This window comes from Ostrea edulis, chromosome 7 (genome assembly GCF_947568905.1).
Source record: "Ostrea edulis chromosome 7, xbOstEdul1.1, whole genome shotgun sequence".
Taxonomy (NCBI): domain Eukaryota; kingdom Metazoa; phylum Mollusca; class Bivalvia; order Ostreida; family Ostreidae; genus Ostrea; species Ostrea edulis.
The window spans coordinates 26,969,201-26,993,688 of NC_079170.1; the positions used below are offsets into that span (position 1 = coordinate 26,969,201).

At 34.6% G+C, this 24,488-nt stretch overlaps 1 protein-coding gene across 1 annotated transcript; it reads left to right on the forward strand.

Moving 5' to 3' along the window:
- The first annotated feature begins 1,265 nt into the window (after positions 1-1,265).
- Positions 1,266-17,460, forward strand: LOC125654616 (ubiquitin-conjugating enzyme E2 H). Its single transcript, XM_048884609.2, has 7 exons — positions 1,266-1,412; positions 5,848-5,924; positions 6,879-6,953; positions 10,857-10,896; positions 11,956-12,008; positions 12,318-12,446; positions 14,874-17,460. Exons 1-7 carry the CDS (start codon positions 1,360-1,362, stop codon positions 14,993-14,995), a joined length of 549 nt encoding a protein of 182 aa, XP_048740566.1. The 5' UTR covers positions 1,266-1,359; the 3' UTR covers positions 14,996-17,460.
- The last annotated feature ends 7,028 nt before the right edge of the window (positions 17,461-24,488 follow it).

The following is a 24,488-nucleotide window of genomic DNA, read 5'->3' on the forward strand; positions in this document are numbered from 1 at the left end:
CCTCAGTGGATATATGTAAATTCTGACTTGCATTTGAAATGTTTTACTATGCATTTGGATCTTATTTGAAAATTATTATTTACATTTTGTTAAAACTCAAAAGCTCCACCATGACAGAGGGGTATTAGTAGGGGGTGGGGTGGGATGGGGTGGGGTTGTGCATTTAAAAAATCAGCTCAATAGAGCATGACTAAGTACTCGTCTGGAACTCTCCATTCCTGAAAAATAATTAAGTTATTAGCGATAGTAGAAGAGCGGATCATGGGGTCTAATTTTAATTAGATTGTTATTATTCAATAGAATGACGTCACAGGTGAATTTTAATTTCAGTACACGCCCCGTAGATTTTACAGGTATAGACCCCAATCTGAGTAGACAATAGCTAGAGTTCACCCTTCATGGACCATAGGTCGTCGTTGTACTCGCGTGTCAATGAAAAAGGATCGCCGTTACATTTTTTTTCAGAATTAAATTAGCCCCTGCTCTGACGCCCTTGGTGCATGTATATGCACATGTAAATTCACTAGCTCATATGCGTCAGATTACTTTTATTGAAATTAAGGGAGGTAACTAGTTCTTAGGTAATATTAGGTTTCACTGCATCGATCGTTAGCATCGACGTTTTGCTGACAGTGATTCACCTACATTCATTGGTTGTTTCTCAAACCCAAAACTGCTGAAATTGATCCGAATTGATGAAAATATAATGAAAGAATATATCAATTCATAAAACACTGTTCTTGTTGAGTTGATTAAGGGTAAAACATTCTTCTTGAAGATGGTGGGGTCAACAACTCCCTGTATGGGCCCCATCTTCCATTTCCCCCGATTTGGGGCCCCTTTCAACTTAGATGTTATTTAAATTTTTCTTTCGTAACGCCAATATCTGTGGATGAATATATTAATATGAAACATCGAAATCATATTTCTCAATTTCGGTGTTCATGGTAAGTATCGATTGCAAGAACAAAAGTATGTCGTCATCTTTGACACATAGCCTTGTAAACATTTGTTTACATTCGACAGCTGATCGTAGAACCTCGTGGTGAAGAGATCACATGACCAGTATCCATACATAGTTGACCTTTAACCCCGATCTGGAAAAATGCATTTTCTGTGTTTTCATATCATTTATATACGATAATGGAATTCTTACAATTATCATTTATGAAATTCATTGAAAAATCACAATGTTTACATAATTTAACTAATGCTGCATATAAAAATTTCACTATATGGGCGGGGTTAAAAAATCACGTGACTGATCGTCATGTATTAGGATAACATATCCGCCATTATTATTGTTGTTTTTCAGAAGTCGACTACATAAACAGAATAACTGAGGAAAATCAGTAGAAAATGTCATCCCCCAGCCCAGGAAAGCGGAGGATGGATACAGATGTTGTAAAACTGTATCTTTTTTTATGTAAAGTGCGATAAATGACCTTGTTTAATCAGTATTTATGATGTTTATGTGGTAATAACATCTGGGGATCTGCGCGATTCGTCCGATCGGTTTCAGCCTGTTTTGGTGTGCAGGAGCTTTGTTTACAAATTCCTTTAACACCACGAAAAATTATTCTGTCTAAATGGCAAAATGGATTGTCTTTCTATAATGTAGTTCTAGTTATGCAGGTTTTGTATAGGTTTGCTTTTCCCATAGGTCGTCTGTTTATTATTTCCTTAGCTGGCAGAGCAGTGGTGACCCCAATTAATGAGCGGAACTTCAAAACATTTGACTGCGCAAATCTAAAAATAAGATTGATGAAAACACGATGTTTATCATTGATAATCAACATTTTTCACGTGTCATCAATTCTACACCTGTTCTATTTAGTTGCACTGTAAATGTAGCTTGTGGTAGAGATTTTTTTCTTCTTCTGTCTGGCTCTTGTAAAACAAAGAAAAAATTCTAAATGTCATCAGTGACATTGTCATCTGTGTTTTTACTGATAACTAAATGTGCTGTTGTAGGCAAAAGTCACATGTATGTGCATGCAAACTGTCCAACCGGCCTGGCTCTATGCATTGCTGTTGTAATGTCAAGAAATAATTAAGCTATTTTTATTCCCAGCTTCTGGTATGTAGCTGCAGATATTGAGATAATTTGTCTGTCCATCACACGACATCTGTTGGTTTAGTGTGTCTCCATTGTTAGCATCTATCTTTTCCTTGGCAGGATTATGCCAATAGCGAATTTTTTTATGAAAATCTTATCCCATAATGGTCCTCATGAAAGTTCATTAAATTGCTCATATAAAATGCAGATCTGGATCCAGAATTTTTGGGAGTAGTTTCCTCACTTTAAGTGGAGGTCAAATGCTCTATTTCGTTAAGATATTTTATCTAGTATAGTATTATTATATATTTTGATGTTTTTTCCTATAGATTCTTGCACCCAAGCCTTTATAATCTGAGATTCCCTCTAAATCTTACCCTAATCGAATTAAAATCAGCTGCTCGATTCGCTCCTTGTTTAATATTGTTGCTACACTCGGGGGGCAAATCGAGGAGCTGATTTTAATGAGATTGAATCTTGCACTACTCTTATCATGCTTATATTGTGATATTTCACAGTATAAAAGCAGGGGTAAGATTAAGAGGGGTCCAGGATTAGGGCTGTTACTGAGCCATAAAATCCTACACTCTCAATGATCAGAAACTTTGTCAACTCTTTTTGACGTTACACCTACTTACAAATAATAATGAATGTAAACTTTACATTTTCTAGCTAAACCTTATTAAATTTAAACAAATGTTGCTTATAGAATTAGAAGTGCAGAGAATATGAAAAAAGGTATTAATATAGGTAGAGAGATTGAATATCTGAAAATTTACCTAACCCTCAGTATGCAAGTAGACTTTGCAAGCTTCATCCACTTTGCTGCATAACAACCATGGGTAGACATATTTTCCAATATTCAGTCATTAAGCTATAAACAATTTATATATTGTCCGAATATTCCAAACAATCACTGTTGAAGGTGAATTCTAATGTTAGCAATGTGAAGTCTTGTGAATTTGACATTTTTTGTGGAAGTATATGTTGCAAAATGGGTTAGTACTAAGTGGAGTGGAGCTCAACCCATTTTAGAGTCCAGATCATTATAACTATTAACTAACTGTATGCCTAAAGACATGTATGACAGTTTGAGAAAAATACACCAGTGCTGTACATTATATTGTACATAGTAAAGTGAATGCTTCTTGCACTGTGTCTGAAGATGAGCTACTCTCTGTTACAATGACACTACCAATGTATTCATAAAACACCGAGTTGATATTACACGAAAAATATACAAAGTGTGGCTAATGATTTAATGAACACCAAGATAATAACAGAAATAACGATTAAACTGAAGGATACTGGATGTGTTGGGGGTAAAAAGAGCTTGTAATAAAATCTACCAGTTTGTGGATACTTTACCCCCTGAACTCTATTAAAACTGATATGGTAAATAACAAAATGATTATATGAAAATATGATTAAAGTGAAAGGAATTGGGTCAGTTAGGGATGTCCAAAACAAGTTTCTAATTTCAGGTCGTGGTCATTTCAGGAGGTGGTGCTCATAAACTCAAAGGTTATACATTGAAGTTATAGTATATTTTAAACATCCAGTTTGGAGAATGAAATGTGACTTATGCAAATTGTTTAAAGAAGATAAAGCATTTTTTTTATTACATTGTTCTAGGTACAGTGTGATGTACATTGGAATATCAGGGAAATGACCCATAAACAGACTTTTAATTCTAACACATATTATGTATGCGAGGAGGATATTTTTTAAATCATCAAAATGTTTTGCAGCAAAGGCAGAGGTTAATGCAAAATATATAATTGCAATAATTTTATATGAATTGTATGTTACCTGTCATGGCAGCCTTGTGATTAGGGTGCTAGCTTTGCAAACAGGATGTCTGGAGTTTAAACTCTGGTGGCCATGTCAAATCCAAGTCTTATGAAATAGGTAAATGACTGTCACTTTACAAGTGCACAGCATTGGATTGAATGATTGATTGGATATTATTTAACGTCTCTCTCTTGAGAATATTTCACTCACATGGAGACGTCACCACTGCTGACGAAGGGATGCAAAATTTAGGCCTATGCTCGGCGCTTATGGCCATTGAGCAAGGAGGGATCTTTATTGTGCCACACCTGCTGTGACATGGGACCTCAGTTTTTGCCATTTAGTCGCCTCTTACTGCACAGTATTGGATGTGAAAGTCACATGTCTTGCGAATATGACCTTGAAAATGGAAGTTATGTCATAGTAGGTATGGCATGATGAATGCTGTGCATAGGCCAAAATTGTTCCACACTACACCTACAGAAGTATATATAAAAAAGAAACTAGCTTTTGATGATGACAGAACTCTCTCCTTAGTGTCACTCTCTACATAGTCATTGAGAATACAGTTATTTGACCTAAATTAAGAGGATCATACATTTGAAATATTTCATAAAAAGCACAAAGATTGCAATGTACTCTTAAATAAATGTAACTGTGCTAATTGAAGAAATATTTGATATAAGGCACAGAAAAATTCATTATACTAGGATACCCTGTTCTGCCCAACCCCATGTTTAACTCGAAACCAGCGGAACCAAATCTCTTAGCAGCTTGTGAGCAGCACACTAGACAGCTTAACCATCTAGTCAAGTAAAAAAAACCAACTTGCTTTTAATGACGATGGAATTCTCACTATGCTGTCTATTGCTACAGGGAATAAAAATGGGATACAGTATATGTATATATATATATATATATATATAGAGAGAGAGAGAGAGAGAGAGAGAGAGAGAGAGAGAGAGAGAGAGTAGATACCATATAACTGCAAGAAGTTCAGTTCTAGCCACAATGATTGTTTATTTTAACTGCAGACCTGAAGGCAAGTTCTGACTCATGGATTGCCATTTGCACAATGCTTTAAGTGAACTTTGGAATTACAGATTAGATGACCGAGCTTGCATGTATTCATTGAAACTATTCCAGATACCACCCAATGACCCTTAATATTGAACCATGCAGTCTCCATATTGGAGCGCCTCTCTGCATTTTATCCTAAGCGTGCAAAAAAACTAAGATAAATATTGATACTTTAAACATACTTTACGACCATACATGTAAATAAATGATGTACTTGTAAAGGAAGTTAACTGTCTTTTACAACAGTCATATGATGCAGAAGGTTCAACTGACTCAGAATCTGTTGTTTTCTGCCTTCATTTTTTAATTTTATAATTTCAATGGCTTTGGAGTAGAGGGTTGAGCTAATTGTATGCTATGAAGGAAAAACAAGATGGCAATGATCAGTAACAATATGTATTGGATGTCATTTTGTACTGTACTACTAGCAAGAAAAACAGTCTCAGGGCAGTTTTTATGCCTATCGGCATGGAAAGGGGCATTATAATGATTTTATTTCTTTTAACAAAGTTTAGAGGGTTACTTGTTATATCATGTTTTATCTCTGCATATTAATTTTGTCCAAATGAATGCTGGTTGAATAGGAGTTTTATTTAGTAAAGTTTACAGTGTTGAAAGGTTAAGAATATTGAATTTTCAGACTGCTCAAATCTCTCATCAGAATTTTTTATCCCCCAGTAATTGGAGACTTGGGGGTATATAATTTTGGTGAACGTAGATTCAGGGTTATGTAGGTTTTGATTTGTTTGTCTGCAGAAAGTGCTTATTAAATGAATGTAGTAACACAGATTTTCTTTTTTGTTTAAGTTATATATATTGTAAAACCAAAAATTCATTATTGATCTGAATCTTAATGGAAATTTGGAGGTACGATTAACAATTTCTACTTTATTTAATTCCTCAACTTCTGTCAGAATTGAAAGTAAACATGAGGTGACAATCCTGGGCGGACTGAACGAGTTCATCGTTAAATTTCATGGTCCACAGGGAAGTAAGTATATAAGTTGTATACTGATACAGTTAGTAAGGCGAATAGCAATAACTATTCCAGTATTCATCGTAGTGAACACAAGCAAGTTTTTGACCCCAGATAGGGCACCCGTTAGATTAGTGCATGTCTTGATCCCTGGTGTCGGAGGGGAACCACAATGGGTTTTTAAAGTTTAACATTTGTTTTGTATTTTGAATTAAATTTTTAGGGGGGGGGGGGTATTGTTTTTGTCTTGTCTGTCTTTCTATCATTCTTTCTGAAACTTTTGAACAGTAAGTGCTAGAGCTTTGCTATTTCACATGAGTATTCCTTTTGACAAGACCTTTCATTGGGTACCAATATTTTTTACCCAGTGACCTTAACCTTGGAGTTTGACCTACTTTTTTGAAAACTTTAACTATGCTAATAATTTTTTGAACAGTAAGTGCTAGAGCTTTGATATTTCACATGAGTATTCCTTGTGACAAGACCTTTCCGTGGGTACCAACATTTTTTATCCTTGACCTTGAAGTTTGACCTACTTTTTGAAAACTTTAACTACACTAATAACTTTTGAATAGTAAGTGCTAATTAGAGCTTTGATATTTTACATGAGCATTCTTTGTGACAAGATCTTTCTGGTACCAAGATATTTGTCCTTGTGACCTTGGGCATCTTTGGAATTGGCCATTATGGGGGGCATTTGTGTTTCACAACCACATCTTGTTTTTCAATGTATTACATGATTGTTAAGTGGATATGCAAGCAACTTTATGAAGAGTTGACTGATGTTTTTTGCTTCAGACCTTTTGGTGCTTAGAGGAACACTATGGCCCATGGATCTCTTGTTTAATGCACCTCATGGCGTGTATTGCTTGTATGAAAGCCAAACAATTAAAGAGGTTATTGTAAATTACAAGAAATAACATTCATTTTTCCATGGAATTATTTGTATTTGTGTTTTTCTTTTTATAGCTCCGTATGAAGGAGGAGTGTGGAAAGTCCGAGTAGATCTGCCAGAGAAATACCCATTCAAGTCACCTTCTATAGGTATCATCAGCAATATCATCACCATCATCATCAAATTACTGCCACCTTTGATTTTTAAGATGATATAGCCAAATATGGCAAAACCCTGTCTGGTTCATATCATCAAACTTGCGTCAGTTGAAATGCGTCTTAAGTAGAAGATGTGCAGCACCCTACATTTAGGTCACTGTGACCTATAATTAAGATGATATCATGGCATAACCCTTTTTGGTCTTATGTACACTGTAGATTTGAGTCCTAGAATCAAAGAACTTAATCAATTGGTGCATCTGTAGAAAACTGTAAATTGCAGCATAAAATCAGGTCATTAAAACTTTTTTTAAAAAAGCCCATCTTGTTTTATTGGGAAACATACTACTTGTATTCTGAAATGGGAACAATCTGTTCTTAATACCACCTTCACACTCACAGATTTTTCTTACGAGTCCTTTTGGATCTCAGGCTCATAGTGAATCGCAAGCATTTGTAAATCACTCGTTGGTATCCGTTAATAACTCGTCACAACTCACATACACTTGTAAGGATCCGTGAAAGTAGGGGCAAATTTTTTGACATATCAAAAAAAAATTCATGATTGCACGGATTTCATTTTCCGTAAATAACTTGTAACAATCCGTAAGTATCGTAAACTGGTCGCAAGAACCCGTAAACTGCTCGTAAGAATATGTAAAACACTCATAAAAAGTTATTTTTACAAATATTTGCGGTTAGTTTACGATATTTTACTTATAGTTTACGAGTTGTTTACGGATTATTGTGAATGCCTAAGTGATATTTACGATTTCATTCATGTCGGGTTACAATCGCTTTACGGATTGTTCAGAGTCATTACGAGTGCTTTACGTATAGACACAATTACTTTACGAGTACATACTTAAACTTTACGATTAATACCACCTTCACACACAGAATTTTCTTACGAGTCCTTACAGATCTCGAACTCGTAGTCAATCACAAGCATTCATAAATCACTCGTCGATATCCGTGTCTAAATCCTAACAATCCGTGTACCTTTACAAATTTGTGGAATAGGAAAGGATCCATAAGAAAAATTTGTGAATGTGAAGGTACCATAACCGTTTATAACCCCTCTCACTCAGAAAATAACACCCTAAAATGACAAAATACACAGCTTTTGAAATTTACCCCTCTCCCACCAACCCACCCTTTGCAACTACATGGGAAATGATGACTGTCAGTTGGGATGAATGAGTATGGATGTGGGATCGATGATTAAAAGTCATTATGTATGTAAAAAATTGTTGATGAAATAAGAAATACTACACGTAAGTCACTTAGGTAACCTATTGCATTGGTCTGCGTTTGTCATCAAGTCATCTATTGTGCATTAACAATTGGACATTTTTAACCTCTTCTTGATAACTGCTCTTTTTAAATTTTATTACTATTACTATAGATTGATATTTGGAAGAAGCAGGTAGGCCCTTTACCAAAATTGTAAATTTCATGATCTTGGGGGTAGGGTTTTGGGGTTGAGGGTGGAGCTAAAATGGTCACATTCAAATGTTTTACTGATGTAAAAGATGTGGTTGGTACAGAGAACTTTTTGAGCTATTATTGTCTTATTTCAAAAGTACCCAAAAAGTGCTGATTTTAAAAACGAAGTACATCATGAATTGTTGAGTTCAAATCAATGCATTGTACAGAAAATGAACTCTAGTTCTAATGTTCAATTTTTATATCAAGTTTTGAAGGAAAAGGAGTTCATAGCCCCACAACTCAAAAGAGAGAAGTGGGAAACTTATCTAAGTGAAACTATTTCAGAAAAATGTTGGGAATTTTATTAAATGAATGCATCATTATGCACAAAAGAAACGAAATTAATTTATTTTCAGTACCATATTCTTATGTGTTATATAGCTATAAACTCTTTCCTTCTCAAACTTAAACTTATAGATAATGACTTGTGTTCATTTTGCAAAAGTAAAAGAGAAACAGTCACTCATTTTTTTTATGACTGTGTGTATGTATCTGCCTTCTGGAGAGATTTTGTGAAATGGTACAATGCATTTGGAAAAGATTATAAAATCACATAAAGAAGTGTTTTACTAAGCAATATTGATGGAAGTTGTTTGGAAAATTTTCTTCTTTTGTGAGCAAAAAAGCACATTTATTACTCCAGATCACAGGGCTCAAAACCCAAATTGTCAGATGCAATTAATTTGTTTAAACACTATAGAAATTTAGAAAAATATTGTCAAAATGTATTTCATAGCAAATCCAAAATGCTTGGTAAATGGGCATTGTATGATAATATAATGGACAAGTAGTTTGTTGAAAATCACAATACATTTATATTAAAAATAAAGTAATTACCTTTATCTTTGAATGTGTGTGTGTATATATATATATATATATATATATATATATATATATATATATATATATATCCAAATTGTGTTTTTTAAAAAAAATCACAGTGTCCGGTATAAAATATTAAAAGAAATAGAATAAACAGTACACAAAGTTAAAAATTTAACGCAAGCGCTTTCATTTTATAATCCTCAGGCGTTACATTTTAAAATAGTTTTGAAATGGTTTGACGTCATAAAGGCGTCCTAACATTTCACGTACATAACGACGTCATTATAAAATGAAAGCGCTTGCGTTAAATTTTTAACTTTGTGTACTGTTTATTCTATTTCTTTTAATATATATATATATATATATATATATATATATATATGATATGTGTGTGTGTTTATGTGTGTATATATATTTATGTGTGTGTTTGTATATATTATATATACAATTCATTGTTATTGTTGATACAGGAGGTGCACAGAGTAATTGCAAGGGGGAATGAGCGAGTGTACATGTAGATTACAGTTTGTATCATGTGTAAATGTGTTGAAAATACAATAATAAAACATTTTAAAAAAAAATGGTCACAGTGATTAAATGTGTGGAACATTTTTAATTTCTTGCTAAATTCCATTTCCATTGTTTTAAAATTTGGTGTGAAGTATTTTTGGGACAAAGGGAATATAAATTGTAATTTTCATGGCAAAATTGACCAATAAAAATCTTCTTTACAACCACACATTTGTAAGAAAAACTAAATGCATAGTCATGTAGAGCAGGATGGCTTTGTTCAAAATTGTAAATTTGATGATCCCTGGAGATGTGAAGTTCAGACTCCAGGGCAGGGCAAAACTTGTCATATAATGTTTATTTTTAAACTTGTCAGATAATGTTTATTTTTAAAACACTTGAATAACATCTTCATTAATGCCATTGATACTAAACTGAAACTAATTATTGAATATAGATATATTTAGAAGGACCTGCAGGTAGCCCTTCACTAACCTTGTAAAGAGCCAAGATTAGTGGCTTTGCACCAGGTTGGGACCAAAAAGGTCAAAATGATTAAATGTGTATCATTTGAAAGATTTTTTCTTTAATTTTGATGATACTATTTATAAACTATATGCAATTCAAGGGAACGCAGAAAGCACTATATCAAAATTGTGAATTTCACAACCCCATGGCTCTGACTATAGAGTGGGTCTAAAATAGTCATATAGTGCTAATTTAACATATATATGTAAAGTCTTTCAAGAACACATCTGTTTTATACTACTGCTTAATATTAAAATTTAGCTCTGATATGCAGAACAGGAAAATTATTATAGATTTTGAAGCCCTTGGGTCTAGTAATATTTTAACGAAGACTCGGATTAACAGTAGGGCCTGTGGGTCTCTTCTTGAATATCCCACCTAGATACTTCTGTTGTCAAGGCCATGGTAAGAATTATCTTAGGGCGGGATTAGACTGTATGTGAAATTAGTTCTTTATGTATATTTCAGCATTAAGAAGAGATCAATAGATATGCTTTCATGTCATTACAAAAGTATTTATCTGAAGCAATTTTCTTGCAGGTTTCATGAATAGGATATACCACCCCAACATAGATGAAGTGTGAGTGTTTTGTTAAATTCAAAAACAAGATGCACCAGTGCCAATTGCCAAACTTCAGTGCTTAGAATAAGTCGAAAAATTGTTTTCTTACTAATTAGGATTTAGCTCCCCTTACTTTGGATTGAGTGTATGTGTTGGTTTGATTTGAACATATTTTATTGTATAAATATACAAAAGGATTAGTTACAAGTTCTAGCAACTTAGAAAACATTGAATATTCTGCCTTATAACCACTGGTAGACAAATGATCATATTGACAGCCATGCATGTAGATTAATTGATGACGTGTCCCATCAAAAATTCATTTAGTCTTTAGGGTATATTGTTTGGTGAAAAATTGATAGGCTCTCCTTTATATTGAAATCTCTTCCATGTATATTGATAAAGATGGACTCTGTTTCCAGAAGAATTATAGAATATGATTCCAAATAGGTCAGAATTATTTGATCACGTCAATAACAGCAAGAACATGAACATTATCTTTTTAACATGTAACTATGGTATCCTCAGTTTTATAAGTAGAGGAATATCACTTAACACAAGTTTTTACTGAGACTTTTTTCATACTTATCCAGAAAAATTTCAGTAGTATCCATAGTTAAGATATATATTGATGATGTATATTACACTATGCAAACTTTTTTGTTTTGGTTCATATCCATTATTACAAAACTGGCATTATAAAAACAAAACATTAAAAACAAGTACTTATCAAGATGTTTTAATGTTAAAGCAACATATAGATGTCTATCAAAATTTTAGACTGCTATAACCAGATTAGAAACATTAAGTATTGGATGTTGAGCCCGCTGGCCCTTTTTACAAAAAGGTTTTACTCCTAGATAATATTTTTTCTGTCTTTCAATGTAATGCACTTCACAAGGTCATAAATAAGTAGTATGCAAGTTTCATCAAGTATGGAAATACTTTATACACTTAACTAATGTAAAAAACCTGCAAGGGATTCTTTCATGCAATTGGGCCACTGCTTTGTCATTGGATACTGTACAAACACACGTAAATAATCATGAGGATGACGTTTTATCTTGTTGATTTCAGATCCGGTACAGTTTGCTTAGATGTGATAAACCAGGCATGGACTGCTATTTATGGTATATATTTTGATTTATGTGCCCCATACACATATACATGTATTTACAATTCAGATTTCATCATAATTATACTGATGAAGATAAGATTAACGTACATTTATTTATAAGTTTACTTAGCATTTGAAATATCACAACCACATTGTAAAGTTAGCAAGTTCTAATCCAATTGTTAACCCTCTTTCCCTGTTTTTCATTCTAAGAAAATGTCATCCAAAGACTGTGTGTTGGCATATCTGACAAAATGGAAGAGGTTCAAAACACAAGTAACTGTGACTAAGACTGCTGTATATTCCCATGTGACTTTTCCAGATCTGGCAAACATTTTTGAGGCTTTCTTGCCACAGCTTCTGACATATCCTAATCCAATCGACCCGTTGAATGGCGATGCTGCAGCTATGTATCTCCACAAGCCTGAGGACTACAAAAAGAAAGTTTTAGGTCAGTATGTCCACAGATCTAAAGATATAAAACGATAGTGTATTCTATCTGTAGAATCTTGATAGGTCATTGCGTTTTCAATTAGTCACATTGTACATTGTAAAAAAAACCACTGGTCCCAAGACATGCTGTCAGCTTTTTAGCTCACTTGAGCCAAAGGTTCAAGTGAGTGAGCTTTTCTGATCAAAGTTTGTCCATTGTCTGGCGTCGTCGGTGTAAACTTTTCCCATTTTCACTTTCTTCAGAACCACTTGGCCAATTTCAACCAAACTTGGCATAAAGCATCCTTGGATAAAGGGCTTTCAAGTTTGTTCAAATGAAGGGCCATGCAGCCTTCAAAGGGAAGATAATCACAAAAATAGGGTAGGGTCATTTAAAAATCTTCTCGAGATCCACTTGGTCAGAAGAGCTGAAATTTACATGAAAGCTTCCTGACGTAGTGCAGATTCAAGTTTATTAAAGTAATGGCCCTCGGGGGTAGGATGGGGCCACAATAGGGGATCAAATTTTTACATACAAATATATAGGGAAAGTCTTTAAAAATCCTCTCAAGAGACATTAGGCCAGAAAACTTGAGATTTACATGAAAGCTTCCTGACGTAGTGCAGATTCAAGTTTATTAAAGTCATGGCCCTTGGGGGTAGGATGGGGCCACAATAGGGGATCAAAATTTTACATACAAATATATAGGGAAAGTCTTTAAAAATCCTCTCAAGAAACATTAGGCAAGAAAAGCTGAGATTTACATGAAGCTTCCTGACATATTGCAGATTCAAGTTTATTAAAGTCATGGCCCTTGGGGGTAGGGTGGGGCCACAATAGGGGATCAAAATTTTACATACAAATATAAAGGGAAAATCATTAAAAATCTTCTGAAGAATCACTTGGCCAAAACTGTTTACATCTACATGAAAACTTCCTGACATAGGGCAGATTCAAGTTTGTTTAAATCATGCCCCCCAGGGGTTGGGGTCACAATAGGGACCCAAGTTTTGCATGCGAAAATATATGGAAAATCTTTAGATATGGGCTAAGGAGACTCATGTGAGTGATACGGCCCATGGTTTTCTTCTTTCAAGTAGGTAGCAGGGCTTGAAACTAACTTTTTATGTCATCAGTCCAGTCTGACTGATGGGGTATAATTTCAACCAGTCCGCAGAAAATTTACCAGTCCACCAGAATTTTCCAGAAATAAATAAAAATTTTGTTAATGTTATTAAAATTAAATATGTAATTTAACTCAATATGCCTCAGACAATATTGTAATACTTATGTGAGATTTATATTTACTAATCGGGTACGCCTGATATCTACAGAGGAATGCCAAATGCGCATTTAAGATTCATAAGAATATTTTCCAGAATGACGTTTTAGAAAATTGACTAGTCCCATCGGACTGACTGTAACAAATGTATGTCAGTCCGCCAGACTTTTAACCAGTCACAGACTGACGGGCATATGTTGATTTCGAGTACTGGGTAGCTGGACATTGTGAAGCTATTTACTATAACATGTACCACCTTATTTTTAATTTCTTTGGAAGGCCATGGAGGAGTGATGGCACATAATAGGAAAAAAAATTATAAAAGCAGAATTGCTGAATATTCTTTTAGATTTAATATAAGATCTCTTGATTTAAAGTTTGATGCTTGTTTGATAGGAAAGTAAATGATGAATAGAAACAGAAAGAATATTATTATGTTTTGAAAATTCTTTTATGTAAAATGTACCATTTGACAAACTTAATAGGAAAATGCTGTAATAAAGAGTCTGTATTTGTATAAAACATGCATCACCTTGTTATGGGATCAACTTGTTGGGCGTCTTAAAGGCTATTTCTCCAAATTATTTTATATCACATTAGAAATGATATGCTGTTAAGCTGCACCACATGATGGCTGCAAATGATGTACTGTTATATGGGCCTTTAGTATGATATTTAACTTAGTTTGGAACAGTTTAGCCTTTTGATAAATCTTAAAACCAGGTTATATCTTACTAATTAACATCATGCTTTAACTAGTGCAGGATGATTGCTTGATTTGCATTCATTACAGGAAGTTGTATATATAAATTGATTTTCTGTTAAGCCTTGCTATTCAGGGATGATTTCATGTTACAGATTGTTGCTCCATAAGATAATAAAGAAAGATTTTTATGTAATATATATGTATTTATACAAATGATATGAATTATATTTGAAAGTTCTGAAGTATTGAAAAATACCTTAGTGTGAAGCAGCTTTTGTCAACTTTTCCAAACCAGGTTTATCATATAAACTATTTTTAAAAATCAGCATCATTCTCTGATTAAAGTTTTGATAAATATTGCATTATTTATGTGTTGTGTTTTATTAATTTATTTTATGTGCTTTATTAATGAATACAGTATTACGTTATTTATGTGTTGTGTTTTATCGATTAACAGAGTACGTGAAGAAGTATGCCACGGAGGAAGCACTACGGGAGCATGACGACCAGCATAGCTCCTCCAGCGAGTCCAGTATGAGTGACTTTTCTGAGGACGAGGCTCAGGACATGGAACTATAACCTCTGGTCAATATTGTGTACATATACCTCACTCCTCTCCCACAGCACTGGTCATCAACTCAACCCACAGCACTGGTCATCAATTCAACGTTCGAATCTGACGGGTTAATATCTGACTTTTCTCTTGGTGTTTACTTTGTAAATTTAAGTACATATTCCACAACTCTCAGATTCCAAAATTTCTAAGATTTTTTGGCGTTTGGAATGGAATATTTATAAAGATTCTGTATTTTGCTTAGATTTTTAATGCAGAAGTATCAGATATCTTAGTTTTTGACCTAAATTTATTTTCAGTATGATAATATGATATAAATCTAACTGGCTCCTATTTTACTCAAAATCTGGGAATATTTAAGTTTTGTAATGCTATCAAAGTTAAGAAGTTAACTTTAAACAATAATGTATGTAATGAATCATTTCTGACCACAAATTCAATTCAGTTGTCCTAATGTCATTGGAATGGATCACTGGATATGAATTTTATATTTGTCTGATGTTTTGAACATCAAAGAGGGAAAAATCTCTCGGAATTCCCTGAAATGTGCAATTAATTCTGATAGTTGTATATTAGGTTCTGACTGTTAATTGAGATAATACAAGTTTACATCTGATATTGCCCCAGAAGGGAAGAAGATGCTAATACACTGTAGCTGTTTGATATTCTAATTCAGTTTGAAATCTGTGACCTGAGCAATGCTGTGGTATTGGGTTCATTCATTTTTGGGGTCATTTTATTGAGAAAAGAGAAAAGTAATCATGTTTTCAATTGCCCTCTATTACATAGAGAATGAATGCAGAACAAATGATTTCTCTGCAAAAAGTTTGTGTTTGGAACTTTTTTCTGGATTATTGATTGAATGTAAGAAAAAATTCTTTTTTTTTCTTGGTTTTTTTTTTTTTTTTTTTTTTTTTTTTATTTTGGTGAGAATGTATTTTGTATGTTTGAAGTGGAAATGATATCGGTTTTTGGCCTTGTCTATGTTGATTGGTTGTGGTAGGATGTCTGCTTTAGTCTCTTCTCCAGCTTTAGGAGTTCCCTTAGTTTGTTTATGGACATTTTATGTGATACTAGATGCAAAGTAGTTCAGACATTTTTCACCCAGGTATCTTTAAAATACTTCATGATGCTTTATCTTTTTAACCCCTCCCCTTTTCTCCTTTCCTTTGGGGAGGAATTTTAACTGTTCTGACATGCACACATTTCCACCGGGAAGTCCCAGTTTGATCCCTGGAGGCCATGACAAATCTAATACATTTAGAAATAGGTAGTGGCTGTTGGCTACACCATGAACCTGGCATTGCATAGAAATGAAAAATGCAGTTCCTTCGGATGAGACCTTGAAAACCCAAGTTCTTTGTCTTGGTATGCATTGGCATGATAAAGAATCCTCACTGTGACAGTTGTGACTGCCTTGAGCATTGTACATACATCTAGGTCCAAGTTTGTGGTGTTTCACAACAGCTTGTGAGATGTGCGTATCTTATATGGATGAGAGATATATTTTTCAGAAGATTGAAAACCAAGTCTATCAATCTTCTCTCACAACACTTGGAGTGTATGAAAAGTATGATTTAATTAAGTATATATTTAGTGAATTATTAAGCCAAATCCTAACATTCATCTCTAATGAATTCATCTCTAATGTTGGTGTTCAGTGTATGTTTTTGATATATGTTTTCCCAGATGACCCCTAGTTACCATTGTTAACATATTAATCACTGAGAGATAGTGTTCAGTGAGAAAGTGGTCAGTTATGTGTGTTCTGTGAAGATGTGGAAAGTTATGGGTAAACTATGAAAATTTGGTAAGTGATGTGCGTTCTTTGAGGATTTGGTATTTTAGTTGTGAGTACTATTTCCCTCATGAGGAGTTGCTTTTTGCTGTTTTACTTGTGTAATATTTTATTGTTTTATGCCTGGCTCAATGTAGGCTTCCTGTGGTCGTCATACTGAAAACTTTATGCTCTTGTACGTGGAAAAACTCTGACCTTATGACAATGTTTTAATGTGAAATCAGCCTATTTTGGTGTTTTGTGAAGCAGGTAGCTTGATATTGTAGCCATTGCGTTGTTACGTTTGAAAGTGATACATGTGGACAAGCTTCATTTGGTAAACCTTTTGTGTATTTGTACATAAAAAATTATGTTCCTATCAGATTAAATAGGAAAAGACACATGTTCATTTTGAATGTCCTAAAAATGTGAAAATAGCCCTTTTTTACTTGCTATCACTACAAATGGATTTGACAAAATTATGATTTGTAATAATTAAAAGGAAACGTTAACTTGACTAATTTAGAAGCCACATTTCGTTTAGCTCGATTCGTCATTCCCAGGTCTGACCTTGAAGAACGTCCTTTTCTGATGTACATGTGATTGTTTAGAATGATAGATCATATATATATATATCACAAGTATATGTATTTATTATTTACAGATATGAAATAAAGTAGAACATTACATATATTTGGATTTTGTGATGAATTTGTTGAAAAGTAGAAGAAAAAAACCCATAATTACTGAACTGTTGGCAGGTTCATAAGTAACTTGACCTTGTATATATTTGACTAGAAGTCTTCATGTTATGATAATTCAAAAACGATGCACCGAGTACCCAAAGAAGAGAGAGTGCAAACATAACATAGTTTGGGTGTATGTACGAATTATTATGTCCGACTTAAGTGGCATGGACACGATTTGAGCTGAAGATTTTCAAATTTTATTTGAAAATTATTGTTTTATGGAGGGTGCATAATTTGTCCAGCGAACTCCTCCCACAATTTTCAAGTAAGGACCATATTGTTTTAAAGAGTGTATGCATATTGAAGATCTGCATGTGGCAGGGATTTTGATTTCATTCAACGCTTAGGTCACCTGAGCTGAAAGCTCAAGTGAGCTTTTCTGATCACTTGTCATCCGTCTGTAATCTTTTCATATATTCGACTTCTTCTCCAGAACCACTTGGCCAATTTCAACCAAACATGGCAAAATGCATCCTTGGGTGAAGGGCTTCAAGTTTGTTCAAATGAAGGACCAGGCACCATTCAAAGGGCAGAAAATCACAAAAAATGCAAAATAGGGTGGGGTCATTTAAAAATCTTCTCAAGAACCATAGGGTCAGGAAAGTACAAATTTACATAAAAGTGCAGATTCAAGGTTGTTAAAATCATGGCCCCGGGGGATCAACGTTTTACATACATGTATATAGGGAAAATCTTCTCAAGAACCACTGGGTCAGAAAAGTTTACGTTTATATAGCAATATTCCATATTATCACCTCCATTTGGTGTTCATATATCAACTGATTCGATACACAAGAGCTTATTCTGCGTATGGTCAGTTTTTTAATCGAGGCATGCTACTGATAAAGTTGATGGTGCAGGGGTTTCAGCAGTCTCGTTTAAAGTCAGCATTTTGCAAATTCTATGGTTCTTATATCGATCTAGTTTGCCAGTACAACCTATCATTGGGTCAAATGCGGTCTGACGTGTTTCATACCGATTGTTAGGCCGTTCTTGGCACACTGATTTTGACTACGGATAATTCCGTCTACCTGATCAAGATATAGGGCTCACGGCGGGTATGACCGGTCAACAGGGGATGCTTACTCCTCCGAGGCACATGATCCCATCTCTGGTATATCCATGGATCCGTGCTTGCCCACCTTTTTATTTTGTATTGCTTATAGGCCTAGGAGTTTTGAGATTGATCACTTCGTTATTTTCGCCTTTCATTTACATGAAAGCTTCCTGAAATAATGCAGATTCAAGTTTGTTAAAATCATGCCCCCCCCCCCCCCCCCCCTAAGCCACAATAGAGTAAAGAAACAATGTCCATTTTGAAAACGTAAATGAAGCATAAAGTGGGGATAGTCACGTGAGTAAGCCACGTCTTCTCATTAGATTTGATCATGTACCGACTGTTCCATATGCCGTGCAAGTTACTCAATGCAGATCAAGGTATCTAATTATTCCAATGCATCAACCAAGTCAAATAAAGAACATGTTTTTGCTCGGTACCTTTTTGTCACAATATTATACTTGATGATTACAATTCCTTTATTAGAAAGCCAGAAAACACATTATACACACTACCGTCATGCATCTTTCTTGCAACGTCATTTTTGTTCCGAATCCATATTTTGTCATCTTTGTTTAATAACAGTTGTAAGGTCTGACTAGATTGTGGATGCGTTGTAGCTGCAGAATACACCACGGACATACCGATGCCATTCTTCACGACCTCTAGATGAACAGGGTTACTTTTATGACTCATCAAAGTAAAGGAAATGCTGTAGAGACCATTATAGGGGGCTGTAAAAACACCAGTTGTTGGTTGATAGGCTCCTCCGCAATTTGTCATCACGTGATCATACTTCACCACAGCCTGAGCGCTCACTGTTGTGTCTTTGGACAGAAGGGCTGTGAAGGTTACAGTCCCTCCTCTCTCTACTGTAAAATAAATTATATCCAAGTACGTTGTACATTTGGGAATGTTTATATCTGAGCTGAATTCACAATGATTTCAGAAAAATGACAATTTTCAATATTACCGTCAATTTTATGCAGCTGTAATACTATTCAAATATCGTTAGATCGAGGAAGATATTTTTGCAACATTAGGGAAATGCCGCAGAAATGTTATTGGTGAAAAAAGATTTTATTAAATCCAAGTATTAGTATTCAAACTGTTAGTCCTGTTCATAACGTTTCCTGTATAGCAATATGTTTATATCAAGTTGCATATATTTTTGTTCGAGTTATGTCTTATGTTCGTTGCTTTTAAATTAATCAAAAGCTTTCTGTTTTGCCTCCCCCCTCCTCAAAATGCGTATACCAAACGTCGCTTTATCACACTCTCATATGGACTGATTTCTATATGCACGTACCAGGGAAGTTTTATAAACTCTGATATGGACTAAGTTCTATATTCACGTACCAGGGTAGTTTTATAAACTCTGATATGGACTAAGTTCTATATTCACGTACCAGGGAAGTTTTATAAACTCTGATATGGACTAAGTTCTATATTCACGTACCAGGGAAGTTTTATAAACTCTGATATGGACTAAGTTCTATATTCACGTACCAGGGTAGTTTTATAGACTCTCATAAGGATTGGGTTTTATGTTCACGCACCAGGGTAGTTTTGTAAACTCTTATATGGACTGATTTCTATATTTACATACCAGGGTAGTTTTAAATTCTCATAAGGAATGCGTTTTATATTCACATACCAGAGTAGTTTTAACCTCTCATAAGGATTGAGTTTTATATTCACATACCAGGGTAGTTTTATAAACTCTCATAAGGATTGAGTTTTATATTCACATACCAGGGTAGTTTTATAAACTCTCATAAGGATTGAGTTTTATATTCATATACCAGGGTAGTTTTTATAAATTTGCATTCATTGTTATCAGTTTGTAGCCCGCGTAGTTCTTATTTATTACACTCATATTATTATTACGGGGTTGAAATCTTTTTAGTTTCATATCTATTGTACTCGCATTCAATTCGATTGCTTGTACTCGCATTCCTTCTCAGGACGTAGTCTCATTTCTTCAGAGATATCGTATCCGCATACATTCCCATGACTTAGTCTGATTATATCATATTTCATGTCTGACGTCATTCTCATGCTACAGTCTGGTCACGTACTCACCGTTTTCACGTTGCAATCTGAACAGTTCGCTTTCCAGTTTCACCACCCGTTCTTCCAAGTTATAGCATTCTCTCTGGGGTTCGGATTGAGGAATACAAATAGATATGATAACAATATAAAATACAATCATGGTTCGAGACGACGTCTTTATCACCTTGCTTGGTCTCTCTCAGTAGCGATTGTTATGGCGGCAAATACTGCTCGACTTTAACACCACTACTACCTGTAACGTGTTCGGAATGGGTGGGTGTAATTGTAGTCCGGGACATGTGTCTCGCAATGATGTTCGCTGATGTATCGTTATATGCATGTTAGTTTTTCTTCCCGTATCTTACTAAATATGTTTTAGGACGATCACCAAGGGTTTTCATTGTGTATTTGGTGTGTGAAAATTGCCTAAGTATTTTTAGTAAATGGCTTTTATTTTATTTATATATGTAAAATTAGTACCAAAGATTTTACGAAGAAAACGCATTTCCGGTTTTTATTTTCGCCTTCTTAATAATTGAAATAAAGTTTTTAATGTGTTTTATTTTGCTGTTCTTTTTGCCTAGATATATTTATTGATAGCATAACGAAATGAGTTCTGATTATTGATAACATAACGAAAGGATTTACTAAATATTTGGCATGGTTTTTTTTAGCCATCGCTTCCATGGTTGACCCAACACGAAGAGTGTAAATATAAAACCACAACAATTTGAACCGGTTTTTATGAATAACTAAGTAAGTGTTTTAAAGTGCAAATTTAGTTAGGAAATTCAATTATAACTGATATAAAGTATTATAAATAGCAAGACTTGGTGTTTACATATTTTGTTGAATATATCAGTTGTCCTCACCACGGAATATAGATCTATATGTACATGTAGCATTTTGTAACGAATTAAAATTCTCTTCAATATTTATCAAAATATGTTTACAAGGTAAATACCAGATTGTAGCATTGATATCAATCAATACATGGTTTTACTGATTAATGACATTAAGTGAGCATTGCTATCTAGATTAATTATCGTCTTATAATTATTCAAATGCTGAAGCACGCACACGATTTAACGATGAGAAGTGCATTGATTGCTCCTGTTTCACTTGATTGGTTGACAAAGGTTTGCATGCTCCACCCGCTCTTTAAATTATCCAAATCAATTATAAAGCAGATATACGCATATGGTTATTACATGTATGATGACCAATGAAATTGAATGCTCAAACTGTTTAACGTCAGTGGGTGGCGACGAAGTTTTCCCCCACCCATATTGAAAATGTGTGAGCAATATGCTTATTTATTTTCAAGTTATTTTATTGGATGAAGACCGATAATAAACTAACAATTCAAATTCATCATTGTTGACGTCTGATACAATGGCACAATCTTTCCTTTGCAACATATTGTATACACAGATTTACACCAATAGCTACATATAAATATTTCAAATTTAAAATCAAGTACCAGAAAAAAGTAAATACTATATTATATGATTCGGTGCAGATTTAGCAAAATATCGAATTAATGAAATTATGGCTCGTTAGAGGAGTGGCCCCCATGTAGCAAAAGATAGACAACATAATTTGATTTGACATTCTTTACATGTTTAATTAACTTACGTCTAAAAAAAACCCCACCAATATCAATCTTTTTTCTGGTACCGGAACTAATATCAATCTTACTGATCCTTCGATTCACAGTATAATATACGAATTATATTACATTTAACTTTTATGAAATATATCAACATTGCCATTGAATTAATTTGAGTTTGTAACGAAGTGATTGATATTATAAAAATATTACTACTAATGATAAATTACAGCCCTTACCTGAATGCGGTTTTAATGTTTTCATATCAGTCCGGTTCTCTGATCCAGTAAGTGCTCTACCAAGCCCCTATCTTTGCTCCTCACGAAAATATTAACGCCTGTGAAGGAGAAACTTCAAACTTACTGTGCGACTACATATACCAGAAGTGGTGTTAATCAAATGTGGATTCTAAAATTTTTTGAAGATCTTTTAGTAAACTTGAAATCGCAAAACTTTTCCCAAATCAATAACATCAAAATCTATGACTTTTCAACACTATACACGACCATTCCTCACGATAAATTAAAGATGAGACTTTTTGACATCATAAACAGTTGCTTCTTCAACAAAAATGGAAAAAGGAAATATTTATATCTAGTGATCAGTCACCCAAAAGCTTACTTTGTTAAACACCACTCTGATTCCACGCATTCCACGCACAAGTACCCTGAAGTTGAAATAAAAAAATATGATAGAGTTTCTCATAGAGTTTCTCATTGACAATGTCTTCGTGGTCTTTGGTGATCACGCCTTCCAACAGTCTGTTGGAATTTCCACGGGCACGAATTGTGCTCCTTTGTTAGCTGACCTGTTTCTATATTCATATGAAGCAGAATTCATTCAAAAACTTCTACGTGAAAAGACAAAAATATCTTGCTGTGGCCTTCAATTCGATATTTAGATTTATCGACGACGGTTTGTCTATTAACAATGATAACTTTCATTCATATGTCGATTCAATATATCCCTGTGAGCTCGATATAAAAGACACCACAGGGTCGTCCACTTTTGCTTCATACTTAGATATTTTATTGAAAGTAGACATTAACGGAAAACTGACAACTCAACTGTATAACAAACGGGATGATTTCAGCTTCTCCATCGTCAACTTCCCATATTTATGTAGCAATATTCCATTATCACTTGCATATGGTGTTTATATCTCTCAACTGATTACATATGCAAGAGCTTGTTCTGAGTATAGTCAGTTTTTAAATCGAGGCAAGCTACTGACAAAGAAGTTGATGGTACAGAGGTTTCAACAGTCTCGTTTAAAGTCAACGTTTTGCAAATTCTATGGTTTTATCGATCTAGTTTGCCAATACAACCTATCATTGGATGAAATGCTGTCTGACGTGTTTCATACCGATTGTTAGGCTGTTCTTGGCACACTGATTTTGACTACGGATAACTCCGTCTACCTGATCAAGATATAGGGCTCCCGGTGGGTATGACCGGTCGACAGGGAATGCTTACTCCTCCGAGGCACCTGATCCCACCTCTGGTGTATCCAGGGGTTCGTGCTTGTATATCTTTCTATTTTGTATTGCTTATAGGAATTATGAGATTGATCACTGTTCGTTATCTTTGCCTTTCATTTACATGAAAGCTTCGTGAGGGAGTGCAGATTCAAGCTTGTTAAAATCATGACCCCGGGGTAGGTTGAGGCCACAATAGATCAAAGAAACAAATGTCCATTTTAAAACGTAAATGAAGCATAAAGTTGTGACAATTTCGTGAACAAACCACGTCTTTTCATTAGATTTAACCATTCACCGACACACTTGAAAGTTCAGTGAATTCATGAATGTATTCAAGATGGACAACAGTTTTAAACAATGGCACGGACAACCCATAGTACATCATGGTAACAGTGATCTGGTCTCGCCGAGAAGAGGAGTGGCACGAACAACCCATAGTACATCATGACAACAGTGATCTGGCCTCGCCGAGAAGAGGAGTGTCACGAACAAACCGTCGTACATCATGGCAACAGTGATCTGGTCTCGCCGAGAAGAGGAGTGGCACGAACAACCCATATTACATCATGACAACAGTGATCTGGCCTCGCCGAGAAGAGGAGTGTCACGAACAAACCGTCGTACATCATGGCAACAGTGATCTGGTCTCGCCGAGAAGAGGGGTGGCACGAACAACCCATAGTACATCATGGCAACAGTGATCTGGCCTCGCCGAGAAGAGGAGTGGCACGAACAAACCATCGTACATCATGAAAGCAGTGATCTGG

Excerpts from the sequence above, each read along its gene's own strand:
- LOC125654616 (XM_048884609.2), top strand. The coding sequence starts at position 1,360 with ATGTCATCCCCCAGCCCAGGAAAGCGGAGGATGGATACAGATGTTGTA. Across the intron at positions 6,954-10,856 it reads ATTCAAGTCACCTTCTATAG|GTTTCATGAATAGGATATAC; the intron begins GTATCATCAGCA and ends ATTTTCTTGCAG. Across the intron at positions 12,009-12,317 it reads GGCATGGACTGCTATTTATG|ATCTGGCAAACATTTTTGAG; the intron begins GTATATATTTTG and ends TGACTTTTCCAG.